Genomic DNA, 11,910 nt, shown 5'->3' with positions numbered 1-11,910 from the left:
TGGCCTGGCCAGCAATTGAATGGAAGACCAGCAGAGCATACGACGTATTATAGGCACGGGGCTGCAATGCGTCCAGGAAACGCAGCACAGCAATGGTGCAATCTACAAATAGATTCAATGGGTTGAGCATGTCGGTGGATTGAATCTTTCTGTGCAGAACTTTGAACGTTAACCCCTTCAAATGTGTGGAGATGTCTTCTCTGGGTATCTTTGGTTTCCTCCCACATGGCAAACACGAATGAACGGCAGTGGCCATTCAAGGACATTGTGTAAAACGCTTGCTATGTACCCCGATTGCCTGTGACAGGTGGTGCGCCTGGGAATGTTTGAGCTGCACTGTGACGAGCTCGTCGCCGCTTTAGCCAAGCGAGCGGAAAACCTTGGCAGTCGTTTGCTGGGACGAATGAGTCAGGAGCATCAGAAATTCATCCAGAGGCAGGCACCACAACCATACATAGTGCAATTGATAAAGCTTGATGAAGTTAATCACTCATGTGTCTGCGTAAACACCACGCGTGCATTTATAGCTGAACGTTTAAATTGAATTGTTATGTACGCTGCCCTGGGCCTCCCCCATTCACCAACCTGAACTGACTAGTGTGGTGAAGTATGGTCAAACAAGCCCTCTGACCAACATGGCATGGGGAGGTTTTCATCTCGCAGTAGATTTACAAGGAGCTGTATATTATAATTTTTATAAAAAAATGACCCCCATGCCATCTAATCTCTGTAACGCCGATCAAATACTTGAGAAACAATAATATTATTGTATTTCTAATTTGAATAGGAAATAAAATCTATTTCATATATTTGTCACTCCACATACAAAATGTTTCATACATCCCATCAGCCACACGGCCTTCTGTGTGCATAATTTCAGCAGCGTTGACTCAATACAAGCAAACTGTGAACCGGTTTTGATATTCAGTTTCTCATCAGCACATGGGATGTGTAAATTCAACAGATGGTAAGTGGCCTTCTGGCTGCTGGGATGGGTAAAACACACACTTGTGTTGTATGTGGAGGGACAGGTACATGGAGGTGGCAAATTGTCCATTGATTCATATTGTGACGAATATTCTCCACAAAAGCAGTAATGCTCATGCTGTCTCATCCACACGTGGGTTTTTCACTCGTTGTTGTTTACAGATTGTGTGAGGAATTTGAATCGATTGCTGAAAAGGCCTTGTCCACCCCCATAAACACAAAGGCACTCATGGAGCTTAAAGTGAGTGGGTTTCGAGACAGACTGGTGGTCTCTGCCATGTAATACCCGGCTATGACAAGATACTAAGTTTAAACATGTGGTATTACTTTCAAGTGATGCATAATAAAGAGATTTAAAAATCATTTTAATAAAACTGTTAAATGGTCAGGGTTACGCTTTCCTTTAAGGGGACGTGCGCTTTGTTTGCGGTGACCAGGAGTACATCCAGAAGGTGGAGGTCCAGGAGATGTCCCAGCTGCAGGTAAAACTGAATGAGGCCAAGGATCATCTGCTGTTCCTCTTGGACCACGCCACCCTCTCCCCATCAGAAATGCGGCACAACAACACCGCATTTCAGTGGTGCGGCCGCATGCCGGGCATATTTACAGAGCACCGGCGCATATTGATCGAAAAGACTGAACAGTACCAGGAAAGTCTCAAGGTGAGTGTGATGAGCTACCATACATATATGTATGTGGCTGTTCTAAACCACAATTATGCTGTCATATCCGTGGTGGTGCACGCAGTCCCTACCTCGGTGTACTTAGAATTGAACGTAAAGCAGTCCGGGTGATTGACGGTGGACCACTCACTGATTTGCTCCTGTCACTCAGTTACCGGTGGTCGGTCACCTGATTACTCTTCTATTGCTACTAATACCATGGTTACTGTTCTCGTGAACTTCACACATTGATTCATCTGACCACATTGAGGAATGGGTCTACATGACTCTCGTGTCGCATCCACACTGTTCAGCCGCCACACTGCGGGTCACAACATCACAAGAAGAAAAAGAAGAAAGAAGGAGACATACTCACCAACTCACTCACCCACTCACTCGCCCAATAACTCAAGCGCTCACTCCCCACACTGTAGGTCACAACATCACGAGAAGAAGAAAGAAGAAGATGTACACACCCACTCACTCACTCACCACACTGCGGGTCACAATACTGATCTTTTTGCTTCTGTCCTTGCACTGCAACACGTTGGAATTATTCACATGGTCTGTTTTTTAAGCTCGCATAACCCTGCTCGATTCAAGAGACATGTTAACTCTTACAACTTTGACAGTTATGTTTTATGCTGGCCGCTTGATGTTTTGGGCCTGTGGATCTGTGTTCAAAAACTGCGGAGATGGAGTGGTGGGATCGGCTACATCCACAAGCTCTATGGATGAATCTGTTGTGAGACCATGCGAAGTGGCAATGGCTTGGAGAGGCTTGCATTCAGCAGTGGCTTGATCATTGCTGATGTTAATGATGACATCGTGATGTGCCATGTTCATAATTCTGACCTTGCTCCTCACATAGTTTCGACGTAGAAGATTTGAGGAAGATTTGGAAGCATACGCCAAACAGGCTGAAGAATTTAGTACTCTGGGTGACCTCGCGGATGTCAATAAATATTTGAAGAAGGCGCAGGTGCTGCACACAAAACTGGAGGCTGCTACAGAAATGGTAATGATGGAAATGTAAACTGACCTTTATAAACATTAACCTGGCCAGATAGCTCAGCAGTAGAATGAACGGTCTCTCCTTTGGAAGGAGGCAAAGTTCAAATGCTGGCTGAGAGATGACTCAGTCCAGCATTACTCCAGGGTGAATAAAATGAATACCATTCAGTCAGGAAGTCACCAGTGGTTGCCCTATGGATAGATTCACCGTTGCCTCAGGGTTGCGAATAGCAACTGAGCACCATCTCAGTGCTCACTTGAGCAGGACATTTCTTTGACTTGACTTTGCCTGTGTAAATCTTAAACACTAAGCAAAGTTACCCTGTGTATTTTAATATACACAAACACACTCTTGGCTGTGGTGTAATGACACTCCTATTCATTTCTACTAGATTGAAAACTTCAATGCAGAGGAGGAGGCGTTTGCATGGCCAACATCTCAGTACCCGCAAAAGAAGAAAATCCAAGATGTGCTGATGCCGTACCTGAGGCTGTATGAGATGGCCGTGGAGTTCACGTCCAAGCACAAGGCCTGGATGGAGGGCCCGCTGACTGATGTTAACCCCGACGTGGTGGAGCAGGATGTGGGCAACTACTGGCGTGGCCTCTACAAACTGGAGAAGAGTCTGCAGGCTTCGCCTCAGGCTCTGCTCATTCAACAGCAGCTCAAGGGAAATGTCGAAGCGTTCCGCGAACACCTGCCCATGGCGCAGGTTCTGTGTAATCCGGGCCTACGTGGCCGCCACTGGGATGCACTGTCGGAGGTCGTGGGCTTTCCGCTGCTCACGCAGGAGCGGGTTTGCCTGGAGAAATTCCTGGAGATGAACCTGGAGTCATTCCTCTCCAAGTTCAATGACATCAGCGACACGGCTAGCAAGGAGTACTCGCTGGAGAAGGCGCTGGAGAAGATGGTGCGAGAGTGGGACGAGATGCAGTTCACACTCATCGTCTACCGCGACTCTGGAACGAGCATCCTCTCCGCTGTGGACGACATCCAGATGCTCTTAGATGACCACATCGTCAAGACGCAAACCATGAGGGGTTCTCCATTCATCAAACCATTTGAAAGTGACATGAAGTAAGTCCTCCACTTTCAGCAGCCTGAAGAACAATGACAGCCTGCGTTATTGATTCCTTGTTGCTTGATTCTGGCGCTGATGTTTCCATAATGATATGCTAATTCGAAACAAAGACATTTTACGTATGGCATGAACATAAATATATAAATCAATGAATAGGTGGCAACACACCTCATCATCCATAATACAGGCTTTTTGGTTTGATTGCGTAAATATATAAATGTGTCATTAAACCCACCACCACGCTGACACAGCCAATTAGCAAGGCTTGTCACGTAAACAGAACATGGCAATTCGTCACTAGTACAGCACACCGGTGTGTTGGAGAGCCAAGCCACAACATTTACAATCTGAGTACGACGTTTCACCAGTAATAACAACTAGCTTCATCCGGCATCTGATGAAGCTAGTTGTAAGTACTGGCGAAACGTCGTACATGTTCTGTTTACGTGACAAACCTTACTAATTGGCTGTGTCAGGTGGTGGCGGGTTTAACGACACATTTATATATTTACGCGATTTAACCCAAAAAAACCTGTGTTATTGATGATATTGGTCGTGACAGCCTACGTGTTAAACTGACACCTCATCATAGCTGTCCTGTATTAAAAATAAAAGTAGATTTTTTTAATACATCTTAACGGTCAGACGGCTTTTTGGGAGCATGTATCCTCAGCAGTTGTAGGTCAACATAAGGAAATCTGGACTGGTTTCGACATCCAATTACCTCACCAGCAGCGTCAGGTTGCTAAGGTCATGTACTCCCAGCAAGCTGTATTGCCGCTGGATTGAGTAAGAAGGGACCTGTGTTGTAGCCTGGTGGCTGAGGCTGATGGGAGGTGTTGTGTGCAGGGAGTGGGAGAGGAAGCTGCTGCTACTGCAGGAGATCCTGGATGAGTGGCTGAAGGTACAGGCCACTTGGCTGTACCTGGAGCCCATCTTCAGCTCGCCCGACATCATGGCCCAGATGCCTGAGGAGGGCCGCAGGTTCACCACCGTGGACAAAACCTGGAGGGACCTCATCAAGCAGACGTTGACGGTTTGTGAAACGCACGTTCTGGATTCATGCCGGGATAGGAGGAAAAGGATGTGAAAGAAAGTATTGCAGATTTTTTTTAGCAGTACTCAATATAAAATATTTTGTTGAGTAATGATTTAATTCGATTAGTAGTTTGCACTTAGAATCGGTACCTTTCCCAGGAATCTCAGCGGCAGAGCGAGCGGCTCCCAATCGGAAAGTCTTGTGAGTTCAATCCTGCTCAGGCGTTGACTCAGCCCATCATCCCCCCGAGGGTTATTAAATGCCTATCGCTTTGTGGGGAAGTTAACAGTGGTTGTCCTTTGGAAAGACCAGCCCCCACCATAGGAATCCGGAATATCCACAACCAGCTCAGGGCTATAAACAGATGAGCACTGTCTCAATGCTCATGTGATTAGGAAATCCCTTACTTTGCTTTGAAAGATAATGCGAGAATATATGAAACATCCAGTATTTATATTACAACACATCCCATCCATAGGGCCAATGCATGTCCAGGAAGTTGTCTAGGCATGCATTGGCATTGCGCTGCATGGCACCCTGCGTTGAGACGGTCCCTGTGTGGAGGTGTCACCTGGAGCTGTCTACCCTCAGGACACGCACGTGCTGGCAGTGGTGTCCATTGACAAGATGCTGGAGAGGCTCAAGAAGTCCACCGAGCTTCTTGAGCTCATTCTCAAGGGACTCAACGACTACCTTGAGAAAAAGCGCCTCTTTTTCCCCAGGTTCTTCTTTCTCTCGAATGACGAGCTTCTGGAAATCCTTTCTGAGACTAAAGATCCAACCCGGTGAGATGGTTTCACTTTTATTTATTTCGAGAAACGTATGCATTATGTCACATTGGATGATTTTTAAACCTCCAATCAGACCAGTGCAGTGCTGTATCCTGCAATGATCTGTTCTCGGTCCCTCACTATTCAATGCCTACATGGCACCTTTGGGCACTCCGCTACAATATTTGGGGCTTTCTAAGTATCACTGTCATGCCGATAAGATGTGCATTTACATCCAGTTAGGCCCAGATTCTGCAATGGTACCTTCCGCACTGTCCACGTCATTAATATTACTAAAATCTTGGTTACAGCTAAATGTTGTTTTACTACATTCCCACAAAACTGAGGCCATATTCACTGGCTCCCACTCTGCAGTTATATGAAATCGGTTTCGCCACGTTTATTGATAGATGGTCATGATGTCTGCCCAACATGGGAGGTCAGAAATCCTAGTGTTCAGTTCGGACGGTCTCTGTTCTTTGTGGAACTTGTACGTAGGGTGGCTAGTAACTTCGTTTTCTTCCAGCTTAGTCACCTATTGACTTAAGAGAGTCCTGCTCTACGTTTTGGGTTCTCCCAATTACTGCAACACATTACATCAATACTGCTCCTTTGTGTCTGCACTGGCTACGAGTCAAGTTTCGAGTGGACAATATAATCCTGCTGCTAACCTACTAGGCTCTTAATGGATCCACAGTATGTGTAGGAACTGTTCCACGTTGACTTTCCAACAATGTCCCTGACATCTTGGGATCAGCTTCTAAGGACTCTGAGATTGAGCCAGCGCTGCTCCCAGACTGTGGAAGTAACGCTTTGCCTTTGGAAGTCATGAAATCAGAGTCACTGGAGTTGTTATTTAAATCTGTCTTCAAAACTCACCTCTTTGAATTTGCCTTTACGGTTTAGTTCTGGCTGTTTGCCCTGGTTCTTTTTATTTCCTGCTTTCCATACACGGTGGTACATTTGGATTTATGGAATAAATGCGCCTCACATATTTAAACTTTGATTGTTGTTTTCAGTTGCTGTCTCAAGTAGTCAGTGCGATACACACGAATTGATGTGGCATTGATTATTCTCTTCATTGCTGTACTTTATTTGAGTTGTTTTGCTTTTTTCATTTTGTGGCCAAGGTCACTCTTTGCCAATGAGACTCTCTCCTGGTCTCTTGAGTTCTCACCTGGTAGTTAAACAAAATGATCTTGAATGTTTCTATAATTCCACACAAGCAGGTTTTCATGCATAAACAATTATATCCCTCAGCAGGCTGGAGACAAAGCATAGCATGAAGAGAAGTGTAATATCTCCTGCTCATGTGAAGTGCGGGTGATAAGTGTAAATGTGTGAATATCCATGTGTTGACAGTGTGTGCGGACTTGTGTTGTGGATCGTGTACATTTGGCTTAAATGTCCTGAATGCATCTTAAACATCTGTAATATACATCTTGACAGGAAACAAATACAATAGTGCGTGCTAGGTGTGCACTTGAAATACACATGGCAGAATCCGTCTCTGTGAGGAAGACACTTATTCGCAACCTCGTCCCGTGTGATGCAGAGTCCAGCCACATCTGAAGAAGTGCTTTGAAGGCATCTCCCGAGTGGTGTTCACCGAGACCCTGGACATTACTCACTTGAAGAGCAGTGAGGGAGAGGTGGTGCAGCTCATTGAAACCATCTCCACCTCCAAAGCACGGGGACAGGTGGAGAAGTGGCTTCTGGAGCTCGAGGCCGTCATGATCCGCTCTGTGCACAACGTGAGAAATGCCCTTATATCAAGTGACCTTTGCTCAAGACTTGTCACGTATTATGCTAAACAGGGGGGATTAATTACTTGGCAACCAACATCTCCAGGTGATTTTTTGCTCAAATGAGCGTTGAGGCGGTGCTCATCTTTTGTCTACAGCCTTGAGCCAGTGGTGGAAATTCCTTATTCCTATGGCAGGGTATTAATTTTAGTGACCCAAAGGGGATGATGCGCTTAGTCAACCCTCAAACAGGATTTGAATTCACAAGCTGCTATCCATGCCGCTGAGCCGACTTCATTCCTCCTGTGTCCCTGTTAGCCAACGCTGTTTTAACAACCGTTTATTTTTGTGAATGAGAGCGGAGGACCTAATTAAAACTTCTCGTAGTAGTCCCTAGCTCTGAAGAAGATCTATTAGCTGGACAGTTGCCTCTACACGAGGTAAACAAAGAAAGGAGTATCTGCTATCGCTAACAAATGGGTTATTGTCCTTGATTCCTTTCCGTATAACCGTCCAACTGTAACCCCGTGAGCGAATGCAGCGATTGAGCTGAGTCGATGTTGTGCAGGTGATTGGCGAAGCGATGAAGGCGTACCCCAGTACCCCACGTGCCGAGTGGGTGCGTGCGTGGCCTGGGCAGACGGTGCTGTGCGTCTCCCAGGCGTTCTGGACTTCCGAGGTGCACGAAGCCATCAGGGGCGGGCGGCAGGTGCGACGGAAACTTGTAGCGTGCGGCGCAATCACTATTATTTCAGTGTAAACTGTGAGTTGCATCTCTATCATCGCCATCCGTCAGCTGTTGTGTTTTTTTTTTGCACAGTTCCTGAGCACACAGGGCCCAAAGGCCAAAGCCACCAAGCGGCCGGCAAATGACAGCACTATTATAGTTGCGTTAGAGAGCACGATTAAAGCTGTAATAGATTAATACACTTCCTGAATTTGTTATCTATTTCCTACTTGGGACCTTACCAACCTGTGTCGTCAAAGGCGATAATACTCAGGATGGTCTGCAACGGTGAAGCTCATAAATCAACTCCGGAGCACTCACAACAACAACAAGCAGCAATGCGCACCCTTCTTTGCTGTCCACACCGCGACTGTCTCGACACTCTTCTGAAAACGTGGGAAACGTTGCTCGACCCCGATTAACATGACGGGCACACGTGGAGTTTTATACAATTTGACCACGGTTATAAAATCTTTGGAAAAGAGACAATGGGAGGGAATTCCAAAGTGGATCAGTGTGAGGGAAGAAGCAGAGAAGAGCAGAACGCTTTGTGGCCTAGGGGCGCGGTGGTTGAGACAGAACAGTCCATGGTTGGTAGACCGAGTCCTCAATATGTGTGGAGGAATCATTAATTAATTAATTAGTCACTCGTTCAGGCGCCCCCCGAACCCCCTTCTTTCGCACTTTTTATTCTCTTCCTCATAATTTATAGAACTTTCCATGACTCTCCACCGATCCCATACATTTCTCCTATAATGGTCTCTCAAACGACCTCTCATTTCCATTTAGTTTTTTCCTGACAACCAGTCCGATTTGAATGTTCTCCACCTTCAAATCAGATTTGTGCCTCCTATGTCAGCTCCCCCTGTGGTATTTCCTCACCATTGACAATTGAGCACGCTGTTGGAACTCACAAGGAGCCGTTAGATTCGGTGTGTGTATATTAATTTATTTTTGACTAAGGTTTGCCGCTCGGCAACCCTTACACATTTTGAGATTTTGCGTCGTTTTGAAGCCTTCGGTTTTTTGCAACGGTTTCCTCTCTCTCTCTCGCGATACGACGCCATGCACCGCATGGACGAGGCAGGTGCTGGAGCAGTACCTGGCCCAGTGCAACGGGCAGATCGACGAGGTGGTGGGCCTGGTGCGCGGGCAGCTCTCCCAGCAGAGCCGCGTGACGCTGGGCGCCCTCGTTGTGCTGGACGTCCACGCACGCGACGTACTCGTCGCGCTGCTCAAGGGCGGCATCACTCACGACAGCGACTTCCAGTGGCTGAGCCAGCTGCGCTACTACTGGGAGGTACGGGCCCCACTGCGGCGAGCTCCAGAAACCTGCCCTGTTGTTTAAACCACCGCACAGGGAGAAGGAATAGAACCGGCGACCTCTGGGTCGCGTGTTAATTGTCCATCACCCCTGCGGGCAGGCTCGCTCGTACAAACATGCCATGTCGTACGGCGTTATGGGGTTAGTGAATACCATCCCGCATCTGATATATACAATATCTACACCTGTGATTGGGAGCAGCGGTACTGGCAATGTGTCATCTAATGCTGATTATCAGGCATGTGGCTGCGCTTAGCCTGGAATATATAAACTTGTGTCGAGAGAGGTGGAAGGACCAGTTATGGAGTGAGTTATTGACATAACTCTTGGCCACTCAGTGGCGAATGGGGTGGTAGTGTAACTGGATGGGAAGTATAAAAGGACCAACTCAGGTCAGTTGAGGGGGAACAATGGACGAGAAAGGTGGCAGCATCTGGACCTCGGCAGCGCAGCGTACCTGCAGCACAGCAGTGCAGCGTACCAGCAGCGTTCCAGAAGGACATCAGGAAGCCAGGAGACGCAATGACCAGGAGTGAGGCGTTGGCGCTCTGGCAATGACCTGTCCCTAAGAATGGAGCTTGGTGAGGGAGCCTGTTGAGCAGCAAGTTCAAGTTCAAGTTCATTTATTAGGTATAGCCCTGTGAGCCATTCAGCTCTTGAATCGGGTGCAACCGCAACAAACAAAAAACAAAAACATGAACAAAAAACATCTTAAAGTGAATATGTGACTAAGTGCAAACAGAAAATTCAAGAAAAGACAGCAAAAATATTGCAGAAAAAACACCGTACACCAACGCTGTGTGCAAAAATCTCAGTGGGATGCAAGTCAAACAACAACAACCACAAGACAGCTTAGATTAAGGCCATCAGTCTAACTCTGTACTACAACAAACAAACATGGCTAAACCAATACACTTTTCGAAATCACCAAAATAAAGCCATGAAAGCAATGAAAAAGCAACCATAGCAGAGGTGAAAAGGGTGAAGGCGAGAGTGTGTGAGAGCAGAAGGGTGAACCCAGAGACTTCCGGGGACCTGCCTTTGCGTGCTGCACAAGAGTGTCTCACAGTGCACTGTGACACACAGTACGCAGTACGTCACAGTACGCAGTACAGAGTACATTGCATTGTTGGTCGTGCGTGTGCTGTATGAAGTGTCATTGGGAGAATGCGAAGTACTGAGCATCAGCGAGCACGTGAGTCGTAAGAGCTCTGACTTGTGGCGAAGGATGAACACATCAATTGGCGTGAGTGAAGGGGGTGTGTGTGTGTGTGAGATTCCGTTGGGTTGCGTTAATTCTGGCGATGTGGTACATGTTGTGCCGACACGATGCCCCGACAGGTAAAGTGGGATATCCTTTTGGGTTGAGTGATATTAAAGACAACTCAGACCCCGATCTTGGCTCACCCCCGCGCCCACATCCCCCTGATTAATCCTTTCCAGTAGAACACTCACGGAGGGCCAGTTCTCGTGGCCTAGTGCGCCAGCACAAATGGGATCCATGGAATTGTGTCGAAATGTTCTCCGTTGCGTAACGCACCGCATTCGCAATGAGCGAATTTGTCATGGGAGGAATGTTGTTCGCGACCTGCAATTGGCGATGGTGTTGTGTCGGCATGTCGGCAGGAGGGACACTTGCAGACGCGCATGATCAATTCTGGCTTGCCCTACGGCTACGAGTACCTGGGGAACACGCCTCGCCTGGTCATCACGCCCCTCACTGACCGCTGCTACAGGTGATCGTGAACTTAGCAGCCCCCTTCACTCTCACACAGGGCCTCGTCTGATGTTAGCCAAACATTTTCAACATGTAGTATTGTTCAAGAGCAAGATGTCATCCTGGCCAAAGCCGTGGATACCACCACCACACCTCATTGCCCAATGGCTTCTACCCTCTGCTGGATCCCGCAGCTACTGCCCAGTAGATACGCAGTAACCTACAAGATCTGTCCTGACAGTCTCGCACAATTTGGTCTTAGGTCTTCCCTTCTCCTTGGTCGTCAGAATCATGGAGACTGTTCCAATGCCAAAGTCGGCAATCGGCCCTTGCCCAGTCCTTCACACGTGTCTCATCCAGCGCAACCGTTTTTCGCCATATGACATCTGCAACACTAACCTACCTTGTTCTCTTACAGACTTCCGCATTACGTCTCTTCTGTCTCGCCGTTGAATTCCCAGCATCCGTTTCAGGCGCCTGTGCTCAATTAGCAACAACTTATTTTCAAGTTGCTTAGTTAAGGTCCGGCTATTAATAGCATACTAACATGACCTGTTAAAAGCACATATTAATGACCGTTAATCTCTTTTAACATAACACGCTTGCTTTAAGTCGAATACTTAACCAAGGGGGGGGAGGGTGGCACAGCAGTTAGCACACTGCACTGTACTATGAACCTGGTTACATGATGTCCAGCTCAGCTCAGCATCACATTAGTGATGTGTGATACCAGAACCGATCCAAGATGAAGTATGGTCAAACAATCCCCGTGACTGACATGGCATGAGAAGATCCTTCATCCAGCAGTAGATTAACAATGCAATGCAAATGATTATCTGTTTT

At 47.1% G+C, this 11,910-nt stretch overlaps 1 protein-coding gene across 1 annotated transcript in view; it reads left to right on the top strand.

Moving 5' to 3' along the window:
• The window catches only part of LOC133349765 (dynein axonemal heavy chain 7-like), a 71,226-nt gene that overhangs the window by 15,381 nt on the left and 43,935 nt on the right, over positions 1-11,910 (top strand). Inside the window, 11 exon segments of the mRNA XM_061563485.1 lie at positions 308-435; positions 1,150-1,228; positions 1,425-1,649; positions 2,521-2,667; positions 3,056-3,741; positions 4,595-4,781; positions 5,376-5,569; positions 7,110-7,308; positions 7,868-8,008; positions 9,114-9,326; positions 10,977-11,086. Coding sequence (XP_061419469.1) covers positions 308-435; positions 1,150-1,228; positions 1,425-1,649; positions 2,521-2,667; positions 3,056-3,741; positions 4,595-4,781; positions 5,376-5,569; positions 7,110-7,308; positions 7,868-8,008; positions 9,114-9,326; positions 10,977-11,086 — 2,309 coding nt within the window.

Source organism: Lethenteron reissneri, chromosome 31 (genome assembly GCF_015708825.2).
Source record: "Lethenteron reissneri isolate LAM-NWPU_2019-01 chromosome 31, ASM1570882v1, whole genome shotgun sequence".
Taxonomy (NCBI): domain Eukaryota; kingdom Metazoa; phylum Chordata; class Hyperoartia; order Petromyzontiformes; family Petromyzontidae; genus Lethenteron; species Lethenteron reissneri.
This window is presented reverse-complemented; position numbering and strand designations above follow the sequence as displayed.